Source organism: Ischnura elegans, chromosome 7 (genome assembly GCF_921293095.1).
Source record: "Ischnura elegans chromosome 7, ioIscEleg1.1, whole genome shotgun sequence".
Taxonomy (NCBI): Eukaryota; Metazoa; Arthropoda; class Insecta; order Odonata; family Coenagrionidae; genus Ischnura; species Ischnura elegans.
In genome coordinates this window covers 73612094-73632169 of record NC_060252.1, presented here as the reverse complement: position 1 = coordinate 73632169, position 20076 = coordinate 73612094, and the positions used below count along the sequence as shown (strand labels likewise).

The 20076-nt window shown below is 37.1% G+C and overlaps 1 protein-coding gene across 2 annotated transcripts in view; it reads right to left on the bottom strand.

Annotated features, from left to right (window-relative positions):
• The window catches only part of LOC124162788 (myotubularin-related protein 6), an 88289-nt gene that overhangs the window by 9415 nt on the left and 58798 nt on the right, over positions 1-20076 (bottom strand). For both annotated transcript variants that reach the window (XM_046539425.1, XM_046539424.1), the window contains exons 2-8: positions 19501-19617; positions 6443-6605; positions 3321-3478; positions 3076-3201; positions 1770-1904; positions 1543-1675; positions 976-1211 (exon numbers count right to left, since the gene is read on the bottom strand). In XM_046539425.1, coding sequence (XP_046395381.1) covers positions 976-1211; positions 1543-1675; positions 1770-1904; positions 3076-3201; positions 3321-3478; positions 6443-6605; positions 19501-19617 — 1068 coding nt within the window. The remainder of the gene's footprint in view (positions 1-975; positions 1212-1542; positions 1676-1769; positions 1905-3075; positions 3202-3320; positions 3479-6442; positions 6606-19500; positions 19618-20076) is intronic.

Here is a 20076-nt window from a genome sequence, read left to right as displayed (position 1 = left end):
GAGGAAGCAAAGCATTTTGAATGAAGGCAAGAGAATTTGCCAATCGAAGGACAATAACTAAATACCCATTCTTTACCTTTTATTTCTAAACGTGGAGACATGCATTTTAACTTTATGGTTTGTCACAGTGAGTATGGGAGTAAGAATCGCAACTTTCATCATTACTCCTGTCTAACGGTACTTCCTAAAAATAGACTCCCGAGCCCCAAACCCGATCTCTGTGCTCAGGCTTATTTGATTCTGTGATAGTGTTCTTGCCCTGGATGACCTATTTGTGAGCATTTTATAGAAATCGTTGATTATTTTTATCTCTGTCTCATGAATAGTTGTTTAGTAACCACAATGAAAACAAACTTCCTCATTCAGCCATTCTTGCCAAAGTTAAAAATAAAAAAAATGTAAGTTTTCACCTACTTCTCATGAGTTAGTGGCATCATTAGAGTTTTGGTTCATTTAATTGACCAGGAGGAATTTTCCACTGAGTGAGGGGAAACAGTTACAGGGGTGTAAACAACAGCAAACCACACAAGGCTCAAGCAGAACAAGCCCAAGTGGCTGAGATGTGGGGACAAGCTTGGCATGAGTTCTTGACATCAATAACTCATCTGAGATAGGGTCCAGGCTGTTGATTTTTTGCAGTAAATTGCTCACAACATAGGTTTCGGACCAAAATAGGAAAAGTATGTGTCTCTTGTTAAATACATGGGTTTATTTGTGTGTGTTGGTCACATTATGTTGTTTCGCATTCACGCAATTTTTGTTCTTTTGTTTTTGTTGTTTATCCGATTGTCATGTTTTGAATCTATGAAAGTGAGATAATAAAAGAGAAAGATAATCTAACATCTCTAAATTTTCCAAACGGTATCACATTGGACAATAAAAATATATTGGTAAATGAGTCGACTCATTTGCTACAAAAAAGCAAACATCATGCAACACCATTTTCATTCCAACCATGAGAAAAGGAAAACTCACCTGAAAGCCATGAATGGTGCGATAGTAAGGATCCAGCAGGAGGGCTGCAAGCGTGCACACTTGAGCTGTTCTATCCCATCCATCCGAGCAGTGCACTAGCACCGTAACTCCTTCCACGCCAACGGCTTGTGCAATGAATTTAGATGTGTCCAACACAGCTTTCACATGCCGCAGCCACCCACTGGACTCCAAACCACCAATAAAGGCATTCATGGAGGGAGACTTTAATTCACAAGCTAGAAGAAAGATTATAAAAAATTTACACGCAACTTCTTCCAACTTACTAAAGCTCTTTGCACAAGTATGACAATGAATATTTTCTGTCTTTTATGCTTTCACAGCAACATTAAAATTGAATGCAGAACTACTACTTGCACAGAAAAAAGGTAAACTTACATTAATTACGGAGAGGAAATAATATGGAAAGAAAGCAATGCACCTTTTTTCAATAACAAAAAATAATTAAAACTGGATCAGTTATAATTGGAGTGAGAGGACGAGGCAAAATTGCTTATACGATCACTATTTAAATAAAAATAATTACAAAAAGCATTCAAATCTACTTACTTTCAATCATTTTTGCTAAGCTACTCCTCATAGTATGTATATTTTCAATCCCAAGGAAATGAAATTTAATATTTTCATAGAAATTTTCATTTTCATATCCTTTTCCAGCTGCTCTGTTTGCCATAGCATTTATCTGAAGACAAAAGAAAATCACATGAAAACTATACATATATCCTTGTAATAATTGAATGCAATGATTTAATGAATGAACACATTATGAAGCCTACCTTAGGCCTAGTATCCACAACATACATAAACTTGGAGTTGGGATTGGTCTCGAGTACACAGTTAAGCATCTGCTCATCCTCAAGGCAACGGGCACTGAATCCAGACAAAGGCTGGCTACATCTACAAATTGCTGCCTGGGTATTAAAAGAGAAACAAGTATTATCAACACAAGTTGCTTTCTTAAGAGGAATGACCACAGTAGCTTTCTCAAAAAAAAAAAAAAAAAAACAACAGATCTAACATTTTAAAGGCCAGTTTAAAGGAAAAATTAGCCATTAATTGAAAGTAGAGAGTACTCAGTGTGAGATTCCAGCACTCACATGTAAATGGCGGCATTCATACAAACAATTGGTGTAGAAACTGGTGAAATTAATGCAAAATTATCGTGAAACTTTGGAACTCTCATAGTCTTTTATTCCACAAAATTTTCATACAAGTTTTGTTAATTCAAACCGTGAATCAGGGAAGAAGATATCTCAGGATAAAAAAATTATATAGAATTGAGAAGCATACTCCTGAAAAGACATTGTTGATGCCCAGTGCTTAATATTGGCCGGAACATGCCGGAATGACTATCCAGCACCTCTAAAAGCCTGGTTACACGGTACATTAACACGTACAAGTTAATGTACGTTTGCGTGAATGCTTTTGGTGGACCGGAACGGAACATGTACGAATGCATGAACCAAATTAGAACAGGTTCTATTTTCCGTTCATGCATTCGCACAAGTTGGGTGGTTACACAGTGCATTTTGGCGTTCATTCTCGCGTTCATACATTTAGACGTTAACCCGTACGTGTTAATGTATCGTGTAACCAGGCCTTAAGGGAAAATTAGGTACTATAATTTGGCACTGTGCAGCAGCAAGTAAATGTGATACGATTCGTCTTCACTTGCGAGAACCATAGATAAATACATAGAAGGTTTTAAATAAAGTCAAATTTTTTTATTTGGTAAAACATTATTCCTGAAGGTAACTTTTATTACAAGTTGAAAAAAACTCACAAGTTTCAGGGAGGGGTGTATATTTGAAAATCATGTGAGGATTAATTTCATGGATATGCTTCCAGTACCTAAAATTTTAGTAATTAAGCACTGCTTGCGCCTAAGAAACAACTCAACTAATTTTCAAAAAGGTGAGTGTAGCAGTTTTCTGTTAGTTGTGACAAAGAATGTCAGATGGCATCAATTATGCATTAATTTTTTTCAATGAATACTGCTAAGCTGTGAAAACAACTTTTCATTCAGACCTTAATATAGATTTATGGCTACTTTCATGTATACACCGGCATTAATTATCTCACCTTGTTACTGTGTAAGTAAGTTAAAGTAGGAAGTCGACCTTTACTTCGAAATCTTGAGCTTCCTAAAAGCACTGTAGTGGACGCCATGGAAGGCACATAGAGGTAACGGGGGTATGTATCGCAGAGCTAGAAAAAAATTGCAAAAATAGAGGAATTTTAGTAAATAAACAGCAGACAACCAATTGACAGACAATTTCACCATATTCAGTCACAGCACAAAGCCCTAGTTCATTCACCACTCTTACCTCATAGTCTTTGTTTAACAAGGTTAGACTCCAAGCATCATTTGGCACTCTCATTCTCTGGAACTCCGTTTGAAAGTCAAAGAAATTCCAGCCAGCCCCTTTAGGAACATCATCGTTACTAGGCTTGTAGCTGAAGCAGTAAAGGTCCTCAATATGAACTGAAATGGAGAAAAGCATCAACTTAGAGGAAGCTATCATAATAAAATTACAAAAAAATAAGAATGATTTGATGTTTTCCCGGTGAAATGCTGCAATGAATCCCTTTTGGACTTCCAACCATGCCAGGCTCTTCATTTCTGCTGACGTTTTAATGAAATACTTTTCTATTGCACACAAAGCTGATTGACATGGAATGCTCAAGTGATGGGCTGATATAATGCAGAGGGCTTGATGGGTTGAAACTTTGGCAGAAATGGAGAGCCTAACCTGGTTAGACGCCCAACAAAGATTCATCACAGTATAATACAATTCTTAAAAAAAAAAGCATTATGCTAGAGAATCACATGCATTTATAAGGCTTTTTTATCAAGAGAAACTTTTCAAAACTCATGCTGAACTACGTAAAGCCAAAACAATCACTGCTACAGCATTTTTGGACACATAAGAAACATAAGGTTTGTAGATGATGATGGTTTAAGGGAAATATCCCAAATCCAGAAATAAGATAAATATTGATGAAAATGAGCAAGTAAATGAATAACCTCCACTTAAAACACCTATAATCTCACATGACTCAATCCATTTTCCTTACTTTTTAAAGAATGCTAGGAGTAATTTGACATCTTCAATTCCACCCAGCAGTGCCATGCCAACTTCCCATTTTCCATTTACCGGACTATTCTCTGATTTCCAGTCGCAATTAAATTAAATTTTTCAAAATATCCCCGACTTTAAATCAATGGCAATGCAATCACATATTGGGATTTTATGGAAAAATGCAGCAAGGTATAGAGTGAAAATAGTCAATTAGCACTAGTTGTAGAACAAATAAAGTAAATAGCACCACGTAGGCACTACCCTGTGCCACCTAGCCAAGGGGGCAACAAAACACCCACATCACCACTTGAATGCAGCAATGCTCCACTCATTCAAGCACAATTTTAATCTTTTTACAGAGCCTCTTGGAATTTTTCCCCGACATTCCCATAACCTCCTGTCCCGATTTTTATTTACTTCACCTAACTCGCCAGACTGTAGGACCAAATCTCAACACTTTCATTGTGGGCAGTAGCGCCGACTCCATGGGGCCTGAGGGGGCCCGAGCTCCCTCCAAAATTCGTTACGGGTGTGAGGAAAAAATGTCTCAGGCTTGTTGATTTTCCCCGGAGTGTCCAGATATCGAGATTCGATTTATCAGGGTTCTAATGTTGATCATATGACTTTTAAAATGCTTAAAAAACTTAAAACTCACTACTTATAAAACTTCCCGGGGCAAGATCCCCGGTTAGGGCCCCCCCAATATTTTTTAAAGTCTGCTTCCCTGATTGTGGGCCATATTCATTGACCTGGTCAGAACAAAACTCATGTAAATTATGGCAATTAAAACTTGAAATTTCCAGAAAACATGGTGTCAAAAAACTATTATACAGAGGAGCTTGAGTAGCAATATCATGCATTGATTAAAATTAACTAATTTTAACACAGCCATATGCAAAGTACAATAACGGAGTCCATCGAGCTAGTAAAGGGAGGTTTAAAGTATACCGGGACTAGCCACGGTGATAACTTTTACGGGAGTCACCCGCAATGCACAATCGTGCGAAAGATCCACAGAGAAAAAATCATCCGCCTTGACCAGGATTCGAATCTGGATTTACGGTTGAGTGCTTTAGCCAGTTAAGCTACTGAGGTGTCATTTTTCCCTGTGAATATTTGTGGACACTACCCGACAAAGTGTTGCTGGACTGCTGAGCATATGATGCCACAAGCAGTCCAAATCGTGCGCACAGCGCCACAGCCGGAGAGCAGGCCCGGACATCATATCATCATGGCATCGTCCCAGAACAAGGCTTGGTGAGTGGTGCCATGAGGTGGCAAGTCGAAACACTATGCAAAGGAATTTTCAAACCTTCCGGATTTCTGGTTTTCCACGTTTATTGATTCCAGATTCGAGGTCCTCAACTGTATATATAAAAATTAATACAGACAATAACAAGGGACAATATTTGAGAATTATTTAATGAAGAGAAATCCTGGTCTCATGAAAATGGTTTATTTTTTAATGTTGATAAGTGTTTTGTTTTATCTTTTTCACGGAGAAAAAATGTAATCAAATACAATTACCATATGGAAGAATCCAAATTAAATAGGACTAATGAATTGAAGGATCTTGGGGTTACCTTTGATAGCAAAATGTATTTCACCACACATATATTGAATATTAGCATAACTGCATGTAAACTGTTGGGCTTTATACACTGTATGTCAAAATATTTTGACCCTGAGATGGCACTTAAGACATTGTATTACTCTTATGTAAGAAGTAAGTTGGAATATGGGTCAGTTATTTGGAATCCCTATTTAAAGAAACATTTGTAATGCTAGAGCAGGTTCAAAAGAGATTTTTAAGATTTCTATATTTTGTATTATATCATGTGTATCCGCTTTTCGAAAATTATGTTTGCTATAGTGATTTGTTAAGAGTGTTTGGTCTCCATACCCTGCAAAATAGAAGAACCATAAACGATCTTCTGTTTCTGCATGATGTCATCAATAAGGGCCTATGTCATGAGTTACTGAAGGAAATAAAAATAATAGTTCCAAATGTTAATAGCCGGTTTAAAAGAACATTTTACATATCAAAGGTTAAAACAAATTATTGTTCCAATACGCCAATACGAAGTATTTGTGTACTATATAACAAAAATTTCAATGATCTAGACTTGTATCAAAAGAAATACTGCTTTGTAAAAGATGTTAAGAATATGTTTCGCGACTGTGATAGTATTTAGTTAATATTTTTCAGCATTTGTTATCATGATTGTTACTATTTTGTGGCTGTGACCAATTTATTTTCAATTTTTTTGTAGTTATAACCTGTATTGTTCGCCCTATAATTATTTATATGTTGGGCGAACATTAAACATAATAAATAAACATAAAGAGAGTTTTAAAATCAATACCTGGTTGAGAGAGTTGCTGCAGAGTGACGAACACTTCATGGCAGTCCCTCTCTTTGGGTAGCACAAAGGTGACCGAGAGGAATGTCTTACATCGGATGCGTAGAGGAGAGCCAGACGTGGAGAGTGGTAGTTTCTCCACCACTGCTATGTGCATGTGCGCCACCTGAAAGAGAGAGGAAGGAAAGATGCAATGAATGAAACAGGAGGTTCAAGGACCACTTATCGGAGAAACCACACAATTTATCACAAGTATAGTAAAACCTCTATGTAGTGAACCTCTTTACATCTTAAACCTCCATACATCATGCCACCCCTACAGTCCCGTCTGATTTACATGTAAATTTATAGGTAAACCTCTTTGTAGTGAACCTCTTTATATCGTAAAACCTCCACTTATCATACCAAGGAGATACACCCGAGACGGCCTAACTACCTCCGCAAACTGTACCGAGACAACAAGAGACCATTAATGCAGCCTCGATTACGTACATGGAATGACATTTTCAGCAATAAATGTTTCACTCTTTTTTTTCTTATATACCTTAATATGCTGTAATTTTCACGTTAATCATTAGTTGTGGTCATTTTGTTCAATATGAGAGCATACCTAACAGTAAATAAGAAAAAAGGTATCCAACTATCCCAATCATTTTAGTGACTGTTGAATTAAGAGAGATCACATAGTTTTTTCTCGAATCATGGCAAAAATCATGCGATAGCGCTCGCTTTCTGTAATTATTAAATAATAAATATTTTTTCACTGATGCATGCATGTGTGTTTAAACACACAAATATAATGGTTTAAAAGACAGTAGTGCCTTTCATTTCCAAAGGATATGAAAAAATGGTGCCTATCACTAAAACCTCTCTATAGTGAACCTCCATACATCAAATTACCCAAATTTTGGTCCCCTCCATTACGATGTAAAGAGGTTTTACTGTACCTTCATGGAGTATCATGATTCATTTGTGATGAAGTAGAATGGCCCTTTCACAGTCAATAGGATATGAAAATCACATCTCACAAAGACTACCTCAAAAAGATTGTATGAACCAGTGGTGGATTTTGGGGGGCTCACTGGGGTCATGATTCCCACAAATTTTGTCAAAAATTTCAAATTTTTATTAGTTTGATAGTTCTTGCCTCCTAATACATCCAAAATTGTTCAATTTCATCTGCTAATAAGAATAAAAATGAAATTTTAGGCTCCAAAATGTATAACAAATGATTATTTAAAAGAAATTTACGAGAGAGAATGCCACTCTCTCCTGGAGGTTATTCCTTACTCCCTAGACCCTGATCATGACCGCCCCAAATTTGATGCTTAATCCACCTCTGGTATGGACACACAGAGTGGCTCAAATAAAACTGTTCAAGGGGGCTCGGGGTAAATTTACCGACAAAAGAAGATGCACAGTCCAACCTATAAGCTGACAGAAATATTTTCTGATAAAAGCTAACATATATGAATGGATATCTAAAACTTATTTCTACAGACTTAAGATTTAACTATCCTACCTTCACCTGCCTTTCCTCAACCTTTATTTTCACATTGATACAATGTATCGGCAAACAACTATTGTCTCTGTATAACTAATAACTTCAGGCTTTACTTTGTGAAACCTCTCCATACTGGAAGTGAGGAAATAAAACTTTGCAAGGTTCACTGTTATTTAATTATGGGCACTACCCGGGTTTCGTAACTTGGTTACATCGTCAGGTGACTGATCTTGCATGCATCATACATTTATACACAAAGTACACAAGTGACAGTGAGGACATCTATCGGAAAGGAAAAGGACTGGTTGAAAGGGCAGGGGTGAGGGTTAAACACGGAATGGAATAGTGAGAGGGGGGGGGGTAAGGGGGAAAGGGGCAGCCTTGATTTGGGACGAGGGTTTTTCCTCTGAGGATAGGTATCTGACCAGCCAGGGGAGGGCGGGGTTAAAGTGGGTGAGGAGACGAGAGCTAAAGAAGGCGGCGGTGTTGGGGAAGAAAGAGAGGATTAGCGGGGTACATTGAGTTTTCTAAATCACAATAGTCTATGGAAGGTCGTTGAGTCGGGCTGTGGAAGGTGCTGGTATGGGTTAATGATTTCCCCAAAGGACATGGGTCACTGGGGAACTGCTTTTACCAAAATTCCCCCAGTGACCCATGTCCTTCGGGGAAATCATTAACCCATACCAGCAATTGTACAGCTGATAGTCAATCGATAATCATTGGACACCTTCTCCCAAGCGATAGCATATTCATGGGACCCAAAAACATTCTACGAGTAAGCATGCACTTGTGCTATCTGGGTTGTGTTGAGTACAGGGATATAACAAAGAGTAAAGAGTAAGAAAAATGCTCATTCCTAAAGACAGCATTGCAAGAAAATTACCTCGTGTTATTTACAAGTGCTGCATAAGTACTACTTCTTAAGGTGAGATGTAACTGATGAAAATGATGCAGAGAACATACAAAATTGATTAAAACTGCATTAGGGTCTCTGATATCTATAATTTATAATTCCAAAATACTTACCTTTCAATACAATTTTGAAACACAATTGGCTAAGATATAAATAGAGGGCTTGAACTGCAAAATATCTTCTGAACCCGATTGCCTTAAGAAAGAAAAATGAGGAAACGTATAGGCAAGTTAAAAAAGCATACAAAAAAGTGATAAACCGAGGAAGAAAAAAATTAATTCAATGCAACACAGGCAGGAATAAAAATGCAGTGAATTTGTTAGTATTATTGCCTGAATTTCAGATTAAAATTCAAATATGTATGACATAAGTCCTTCAAGAATTGACAACTAAATAAAAAATGAATAAAAACGGTTCAGTAATAGAAAAACAGAAGGTTATTAATTGGTGCAAAAAAATAGAAATAACAAAAAGAAAGATAGCGAAGTGCAACAATAATTGAAGCTTCAACAAACTTGATGGATAAAAAAGGCATGCAGTTTCATATTGATAAATTAATATGAAGTTTAAAACCTCCCATTATGATACCCGTTTCATGATCAGTCTACTTTTCTCTTTTACTTCCAGTCATGGACTTCCAGCCTGTGGGTGCATTCAGGGGTAGTAAGGACTAAGAGCACAATAAAAACAGCTGTGGGATTTCCCTCCAAATGCAACCACTACGTAGCAGCTCCAAGTGGGAACTAAGTCATTTCTCGAAGCTGTCCTTTTGGCAACTATTTGCCAGAGAACCCATCTTTGATGGGCAGGAGCGTAAATATTAGTTCTAGGAGGTCAATAGTGCGTTCTTAGATGATTAAAGAGCTCCACTGTACTGCTCAATGTTTACAATGTTTCGCCTGATGATCGCACTATGATGTTTCCCTGAGAATGCAAGCTAGCAGCCTGCTCCGAAGCAAAGATCTCCGAGCACAAACTCCCCTAAACGTGCCAAGATATAGGAGCTGGGAGAGCAGTGAAGGAGTTAAAACATGCCCTAGACTTCTGGGAGATTCAGTCATAGGTGAACCCTCAAATGGACCTTCATTTCCCTGTGATGTATCTCCTCTATGAATGAACATTCAACTCCACCCTGCAATACTTTTGTGGCTCTGGCTTTATTCTTAGCCTATACAATCTGTAGCAATATCTTAACTGAGTATAAATTTAGCAACAAAAATTGATACTCATTTCCAGTTTTATCAGAATTATGGATACATAAAATGCAAATTCTAGGACGAAAATTAAGAAATGAAAATTTAGCAAAAATATTTCTGGCCAATGAAAAAGCCAGAGTCACTCATTCTTGACAATTTTGGCAAAATGAAGGTATTAAATACAATAAAATTGAATTAGTGCTTGAATGGCCCCCACCACCTCTCCAGTTATAGGTTCACAATAAGATCAAGTATCCAAAAAAAAAGTTGCAAACGTTCAAAACCGACAGAGGTGAATTAAATGTTAAGTGAAAAAAATCAGTGTTTTTTTCTCTCTTAAAAGAAGGCTGACTTCCTGAAACACTATAAAAATCACTTCTATTCTTATTTCTCCAAAAGTTTTAATTTAAATAAGAACTATAAGATTCTTGCGGAGCAAAACTTCAATGAATCTCCTGACTAATTCCATTTTTACTTTATCGTACATATTTTCGAAGAAATGATACATGAAACTTCCGCCGGAAGTTACGACACCGAAAGAACGAAGATTCCAACCAATAGATCAACCTGTTCCGTAAATAATTATACACGCACAAATAGAAATGAGGATAAGAAAGTTTTGCTTATTCACTAAAACCAATGACCTAATACAACCCTAGTAAATTTACCCGAGATTGATAATAGAATAGGTAGACAATAGAAACAATCTCAAGAGCATAAAAAATTTACATTCGCAACGGTAATATCTTGTACGTTAAAAAAAAAACACTCGATCCAGATTTCACTAAAAATTCCTTAACTAGCTTATAAAAGAGCGAAGAGTAATCGTAGACTATAGAACAGTAACCCAGACATAAAACAAAGATTATTTGAATTTTGCATTTGACGAGAAACGCGTCGCGAACGCGAATAAAGGTAGAATGGGCAGGAAAGCGGAGGTAAGGAATTCTATGAAATGTTTGCTTAGCAGAAATAGCTGAATGAAACACGCCTCTAGAGGGATGCGCTCGGAATTATTCTGATCGGTTTTCATTCCGAGAGTAATTTCATTTCCGACGATGTATTTTCCGACGAGTAAATTTCTATTCCGACGACGATATGAGCCCTCACAGTGAGTCATCGGAAAAAAATTACGAACACAACAGATTAGGATCGCGCTGCAAGAAACCATCGGAATCAACCGCGTGGAATAAGAACCATTTGAAATTATTCCTATCGATGTCAAGCACATCACCCCTGGAAACACTAGGTCAAAGGAATCTGCGAAGATGAAAGGGGCCACTACGGCAAAGTACCTATAGGAGTTTCACCGCGTTTACTAGGTATCAGCGCAATCCAAGCAAGGAAATATTTTAAAGGGAAATACGCGAGAAATATTTATACTCATACCTGCGGTAAGTTTTAATACTATTTCTTCAAAAATGGTTATGAATAAGAGTAAACACATAATTTTCTCATTCAATAACGCATCATAAAATGGAGAAACACTAGGACACGATTAAACTTAATGGTGGTAGGAGTTGATTGATGGAACTTTATTCGGAGAAAAGAATTCAACTAGGTAATTTACATTGAATGTATAACATTTACGACCGAACTTCTAACAGTTAATCAGTTTCAAATAGAGTATGCAAAATAACTAGTTAGTATTCTAGTTAAAACCTGGATCGGAAGGATTGCCTGTTAGGAAATTATTAAGTTGAATTCTTTTCTCCAGTGACACATTTTCCTGCTCACACTCTTTACCATCTTTTTTATTAAGAAATAGATAAAAAAAGTGGGACTGGGAAAGTAAGAGACGGTGGAGAAAGGTTCATGAAGAGAATTTCAGAGTAGAATTATTGAATCACCATTCAAATTTCTGCTATAGGTACCGAAAAGGCCACTTTTGTTCGCGTTCAAAATTCAAACCTCTCCCAACCCCATAATCGCTGAAATACGCATTATAAACAATTTCATGTCTACACCGAGAAGATATTTCATACGCACCTAAGTAATCACAACAACCAGAAAACTTTAACCAAATAGGTATGCAAATCGATTCCGAGAAAAATCGAGAGAAAAAAATATTTTTCGCGATTGCTTAAATGCCACGATCAATACGACATAATTACCATTGACCGCAATAACACTGGTATTTCGTTAGTCACTGCGGCTATTATTTTGACCCCTAGCCACTTGATTTTACGGTATTATCAACAGAGGGGTACGCACGAAAATGTTACATGAATGTAGATAAAAATAAAGATTTAATGGTTAAATGTACCACAAAAATATGATAGAGCGAAAAAATTATAACAAAATGAAAGTTAACTCCATAAAACAATGCACGCTAAATGAGAGTAATCCAAGATCTATTAGTACACATTTACTCAGAGAGTATACCTCCTCTAGTAGTGAGGCGTAGTCTCACAAACAAAATTCCCTATTTAGAACGTATATACCTGTAAATAAAACTGGGGAAAACTCATCCCTTACTGAAAAATTAACAAGAAAATAGTACAAGAACAGGTGCATAAATGGAAATAGAACATTTAAAAAAACCCTTCGCAGAACCCTACCTGGTTCATCTCAGAGCTTTCTTTGCGATTCCAATGCCGCATACTTTCTACTCATTTCTTTAAAAGTAAAAACACCATTACTATCCTAAAACCCTACAGTGGAAGCAACAGCTCCATACTTTCCTTTGACACGTATTCCTCGCATGGACTATTTTTTCCATGACACTGACTTCGTCTTCGCCACACCCACCTAGCGATCGTCTACTACAGAGGTTTTGGATACATTTTGCACACGAATCCCACATCTCGCTGACGTAGATGGTTGAAGTCATTCGCCAACGACGGCAGAGTTGGAAGTAATTTACCGTGACTTCCCTCGCTCAAACAATTGTGACATTTCTCTGAAAACACTCAAGAAAATGGATGGAGTAGGTTTCTGTGGCAGACATGGCGGATAAAATATAATCCAAAGGCAAAACGCTCCAGAAGAAAGGTGAAAAATGACCCGAAAGTTAAGGCACAGAAACCTTGACTAAAAAAACAAGGGAAAAAAATTCAATTCTGAGGGAAAGAGAGAACGGGAAATTAAGAACAGCGTTTAAATTAAGGGAAATGTACTTTTTCATTTAAAATAAACACCCATCAATGGTAGTTAATCGAACAAAAGCATAAACTTTACTTTGAGATTTATATTCAAGTCAGGAAAAATATTAACTTTATAATTTAGCCCAAAAACTCACGTTTCAAGATATTTTTGTTTTTTTTTTCCGATATTTTTTATGGAACTGAGCTTCAAAATCAACTGCAGTTCGTAATCGAAGGATTCATTGCAAATTCCTTCACAGACAACAAAAAAGAATACGAATCCTGACCCAGATTGCAGTATTCAAAGTTGGTGGTGCACACGAAGTACGAGAACTCAAGCAATGACGAGAAAGAAAAATGATAGAATTCAATACTTCACGACGAAATCTACTTGATAGATGGCAGGGGAATATCGCAGTTAATCGTTTTCGCTTTCATAGGCAAAAATAAGATCAATTTTAAAAGCAAATAATACAATTACAGGTACTCTTAGACCTATATAGGCATAAAGAATAGCGGTATAACTCAGTACCCTTGATATTTATCCATATCAACTCCTTCACCTTTACTAAAGAAAGATATCTATAATCCTCAATTATGAACCGTGTGATTTTATTTTCATACCATTGAGTCTTTAGCATTTTATTAATTTCGTGGAGAAAGAAGGGCCTCATAAAGAACCTCCTTAAAGAGAAAATTCACAGTTGCGGGGAGGGAAAAATAAAAGCCAACGATGCCTGCGCCTCGCACATGGTAAAATTGGGAATGTGAAACTCGTAACAATTAGAGATACATATTACTTCTGACAAAAGGTAGAGAGAAATTTGGAAATTCCCGAGGAATTTATAAAGAGAGCGCCGAATATAATCTCTGGGGTAAATTGATTGTTAATACATGAACACTGTACGATCTCTACCATTAGTTCGAATTTAATCCGCTGCAGGAAATGCCATTGCATTTCACAAAATTTTCTCTGATTAAGATTACTTATATCAAAATCAGGCATTCCCGAAACATAAAAAACTTAAAAAGATCATTACAAAATACTGAAAATAATTTTCAACGTGTTGAAGAAGGCAGATAAGTTGTTATAACAGATAATAACTCCGACCCTGAAGCACCAAACCAACAACTGAAAATATATTTTGAAATATTCAGCCAAATTGAGAAGCGTTATTTTGCACAAAAATGTTGAACAGGCAGGGTTGATGGATTGCAAAGTGGATAAAAAAAACAACTCCTTCCCTAACTCTGTCACTGCTTCAAGTGAAATGCAAGATATTAACGACAAATACTGGTATTATTCGATGTTTGTCGTAATCTCTTGATTATGGCGAAGGGTCGCTGAAACCGGCCGAGGACAAGAAACAGTGTAGTGAGCACAAACTCTAACTGCCATTCTTTCCCTGCCATTAAAAAGTTCCACTAAGTATGCTCGTCATCGATTAATATTGTAGTACATATTTACAATACATACAGTTTTAATTATGGAGAAAAGTGAAACAAAACGCACCACTCGGCTTAATACAGTGCATACTGCATAACATAAATCCTAGTTAAGGATATAATTTTTTCTAAGAAAAAAGACTAAGAAAGAAAAGCTAAGTTATTTCCTTCCAACCATAAAAAAGACTAAGCTGCACGGAGTATATGAACTATCTTTATTTAATAAAATTGCAGCATTACCAAGAATGGCCAAAGACATTTTCAACGCACATAAGTTTCATTAAAATTAAAACAGTACTTTTTACACCTCCGAATTGCAATTTAACGGTTTCAACGCATTCGATCCGGTCGAGGATAATTAAAAAGCGTGTAATATAACGAAGTAATTTACCCTATAATGGATAAAAAAATGTAGTTTCATCCTCCACAATTGAGTTCACTAACTAGTACACTTTACAACTGCGTTGAATAGCGTGTTTTTCATTCCGGGATTTATTTCCAGCGAGTTTCTGCAGCGAATTTCTGCTGTAATGCGTGACAGAAATAAAAAAAAATCCGGTAGAGCGTTCAGCGAGCTGAAGTGGAGAAAGGAAATGTGAGAGGTTCATTAGCGGGAGAGCACGGCAGAAATGGTCGATCATAACTCGTACAAATCTCGTAGAACACCAATTAAATAAGACAAATCAACCGGATATATCACAACATTCGATAACACGCAAGGTCGCAAGGTGAGGGAACGACAGCGCTCAAATACATCTACTTACTACCCCGAAAGCCGCCTAAAAATGCGGGTGGCAGGGATTGTTAGGACACCAGCAGTTTACAAATAAAAATCAAATGCTCAAACAAAACTACGACAAGCAATTATTTAAGTCCTTTATGGTTCGGGGGAAAAACGAGTTCCCATATGTATCCGTTCGGCAAAACATCTCTCTTAATTTATCGCTTCTGTCGGACCTGGAAATATAGTGGGCCTCTAAGATGATGCTCTGCGTGTCTCTCTTATGGAAATCTATCCTCAATTGTTCAAGCAATCTAAGCCTGGCGCGCAGCCTCCGAGTCTCCAGCGGATCCAAGCCTAATTCGCTTAACATCTCGTTAACGCTGTCGTAGTAGTCGGATATTGTTGATGTGTATAGGAGATAGGAGAGGTTGTGTACTTCTGTCATTTTAAGAAGTGTAGATACCCGATATTAATAATGAAAGACACTTTGTTTCTTCCACAAGTTTATAATTTTTTTCTATTTTACCCCTTTCGCTGTAATGACGAGTCCAGCTCGTAATGAACTTTCGACGCCAATCCGCGCAATGACGAGTGTATCTCGTCATCGCATTTTCATAATTTTAGCACTATTTAGAGGAACGATATATTATTTTGAAAGCTTAAAATGTTAAAACATACATAGTAAACGGAAATAATTCATATTTTATGAGATATGATGCATTGGAAGGATTAAAATGATTTTATTCGAGTAGCGATAGCTGTGTTCTCCATGTTTAATAATCACATTTTATTTCATGGTACTACGTTTATTACAAATTACAAAATATCATTTCAATTCCTACCATTTAAAAGAGAACCTCAGAAAAAAATAAATAGAGAATAGGAGCACGATATTCGGAAAATTAATCGAATAGGAAGGGGTTTATAGTGACAATAAAAACATTGTAACAGTTTTCAATAGGTATGTTTATTAGCCAACAAGCAGGCCACCCGGCGTTGCTCGGAAAGGATAGTACCTACCCAGATAAGTGGGAAACTAGGAATTTATGGTCATGTGGCAGGATTTTTAGGTAAAGGAACAAAGCAGTTATGATCATGGCATACATATGTACCAGCAAACAATGGGAAAAAAATTTTCCGTATACCGCGCACGGGATCAGCTTATAACCCGCTTAACAACATTGATGATTATGCGTGTGCGTATGATGATTATGCGTGTGCGTACGTGCGTAGCCCATAAACGTCGCGTGAAATCATTCCCCAGCAAAAGGTTTTCACCGAGAGTATTAACAGTTAAGGGTACGATCTTTGAGTTGTTTTTTCCCTTGGCGCGTGTCAAAAGTTGTTACTTCCATGCAGGATATCCAACCACATGTGTTATATGACGTGACGTAACAAACTGTTGTGTGAAAACGACGCGAAGGACGCGTCGGACACAACCAGAAGTAACATTACTTTGGGAGCATGAGATGCACCTACGTACTAATTTTGGTTGCAGTCCGTGCAGCCGTTTGGAAATACATACCGGACAGACAAACAGACATAAATTTTATGTGCATAACTAGCAGGCCACCCGGCGTTGCTATGGAAGGATGGCACCCAGAGAAGTGGGGAACTTAGAACTTGGAATTCATACTCATATGGCAGTTATTTTAGGAAAAGGAGCAAAGCAGGTATGATGATGGTCCCCTCCGCTCATGTCTGTTGACTCAAAACTGAAGTAAGACGCTAAACAGCAAACAATGGAAAAAACTATTTCCGTAAAACGTTCACAGGATCAGCTTATACCCCGACCCACAACATAAATCGATATCAGTGTCACGCTAAACAGCAAACAATGGAAAAAACTATTTCCGTAAAACGTTCACAGGATCAGCTTATACCCCGACCCACATCATTAATCGTTATGAGTGTCCGTGCATACGCACACCAAAAACGTCAAGTGACCGCAAGCCTCAGCAAAAAGGTTTGCACCGAGAGGATTAATAGGTAATTGTAGCACCTTTTGAGCTATGTTTTCCCTTCGACCGCGTCAAAAATTTTGCCTAACACGAATAGCGGACAAACAGACATCTTCTCCAACATATAAAGATAAAATATATAGATAACATAGATCAGAATCATCAGTTTTTCGGCACTTTCCGCGAGATCATGGAGTTTGCGTCCTGCAATAACCGCAGATAGCGTTTACTTGAAATAAACACGAGAAATAGTCCATAATTTTTTATATAAGAAATACCAAAACTTCAATTAAAAATATGATTTTTAAACGAGATATTGTTAATTTGGTGAAGGAACTTCTCTCGGAAATGAGAAGCCGGAGTTACATATGTGCGTTGCATCGCTTGCAGTAGCTCGGGAATTGTGATTTCGACGAGGTTAACACGCATGAGAGAGGGGAGGGAGGAGAAATGGGGGAAAGTTAAAAAGGGGGCGGGGAAGGTGGAAGAGATAGTGATAACGGCGCAGAGCTCGTTTAATCCAATGACGTCACTCCATAGCGATGATAAGGCCAAGGGGACTTCACTACGAATTCATCTTTCATACGTAGCCCGACGAATCCATGCTGAAACACTTTTTTTAAAAGATGGAGAGTAACATTCAACGAACGAAATCTCACACTAATTCCAACGAAACTTGAAAAATTCAGGCCATAAAACTCACGAGAGGCAACTGCATTTATTTAATATTAATGCTTCAAGGAATTCGCGAAATATGGTGAATTAATGGGTGTAATATGTACGCTTTCGTGGGAACAGTATCACGTGGACCCCGAAAAAAATGCGACGTTATCACTTCCACGATTTTAACGCGGAATCCCGAAAACAGTTGAATACCGCCATACGAAAACTACTCTATATTTTCCTGGGGATTTTGAAACGGATACCATGTGAAGTATGACCTACAAGTATAAGGCCAAAATATTTTTGAACTGGCATTTACATTATTCAATACTCTAAACGGCTTTAATACTTCAAAAAGTTCTACGAACATAAAATAACCAAATTTACGTGTTTTGAAAACCGTTTGCTGACGGACAGAGAAAAAAAACAGGTAGCAACGGAAGGTACTATTCGAATACACTTACTACTAACCATTGAAATATCTTACCACTATTGATAAATTTACGAATTATATTTTCTTATGTTTATCATACTATAATAGAAGGAGTTATAATCCATATATTATAATTAAAATAACTTCATTTCAAATAAGGAGGTGAGAATCCAAGTAATTTTTTTCCAAACAGAGTCAGGTAAGAAATAAAGCAATTAAAGCAAATCGGATCAACTGGATATTTAGCAGTGCATTTGTTTTTCACTCGATATCAGCTCAGAACAGAGACTCACTCGTATCCCGTGGTCACCAAGATTTTGTATATTTCTTCTATTCAATTTATGTACCTAAATATGTTTCGAAAAATAATCCCTTATACCCATTGGATTCTCTCCTCCTCAAATTTAATAGATTTGTGTGTTATCTTTTCAATAGAAATCTATCTTCTCCTACGCAATTAGGAAAGAGTATTCGCAAGCTAAAAGATAGCTACTATCGGCGCAGAAAAGGTAGAATGCTGAGCATCAAGCATTCTGCCGAAGCTCCATAGGATCGTATAATATTATATATCGCTTTACTCATTATTAATTCGACGACAACAATGAGTCATTAAACAGTGTTTAAACGTAAACTTTTATCTTCTATGGTCTATGGAGAACACGTGAAAAACTATAACAACGGCGAAAGTGTCGTCTTCCTCATCACGTCACGCATAAAAATTTGATTGGTGCACTTCTTTGCTTTTTATAGAGAGAACGGCATCTTCGCATTACAAATAGCTTTTTTAAAATTAAATTTTACCCATTCTCTGATTTTTTAAATGGCCGAAAGGTAGATTTCAATTCCCGAGGTGTAGAATATTACATGAATATCGAAGTCACATATGCAACATGAAAAAAACATTTCTAAACTTTTCATGTAAGGAAACATTGATATTGATCCTATTAATTAAATAAACCACAGAGACGAACAAAGGACGAATGTGAACAAATGACCACAGGAAAAAAATTAATACGTGGAACATTATTTCAAGGGGTAGGTCGTTATAGGCAAGACTACGGGACGTTAGACATTAGGAAACAAAAAAAGGGGTCGAAAAGGGTTCAATGGTCGTCGCACTAGTTCGCTTACTCACCCATGTCTCCTTCTTGGCGTCGTGGTCGACGAAGATGAGGTGGGTAGTCGTCAAGTACAGCGTACCAAATGAAGGTTTTCGTGCGCTATAACGATCCAACATGCGAACATTTTCCACCTGGAGGAAAAAAGAGAAAAAGAGAGATTTAATTTGAGTCGAGCATGAAATATAAGAATTCGGAGAAGAAATGGCAAGATACAAACACGCAATGGGAAAATTTTTCTCGAAACATACCAAATCAAAGACATGGATAGGAAACATCAAATTTCACACAAATGGAGTATAACTATAAATACTGCACAATATTAAGCGCTAGATTTAGCCTTAATGACAAGGAAAAAATAATTTTTTAACCTAACATAAAAGCGGCTCCAAAGTAACTGAGTTGCAGGTACGATTAATGTAGTGATCGATGCATTAAAAAATTACGGTAACTTGTGCTCTAATCCTAGTTTGTTGAAAGTAATCCTTCATCTATATACTAAGAAAGCCACTTCCTGCCACTGACAGACTGACTGATTCATACATAGGTTTGGGGTGAACGAGACGAGATACGACAAAAATCGCACAATTTCT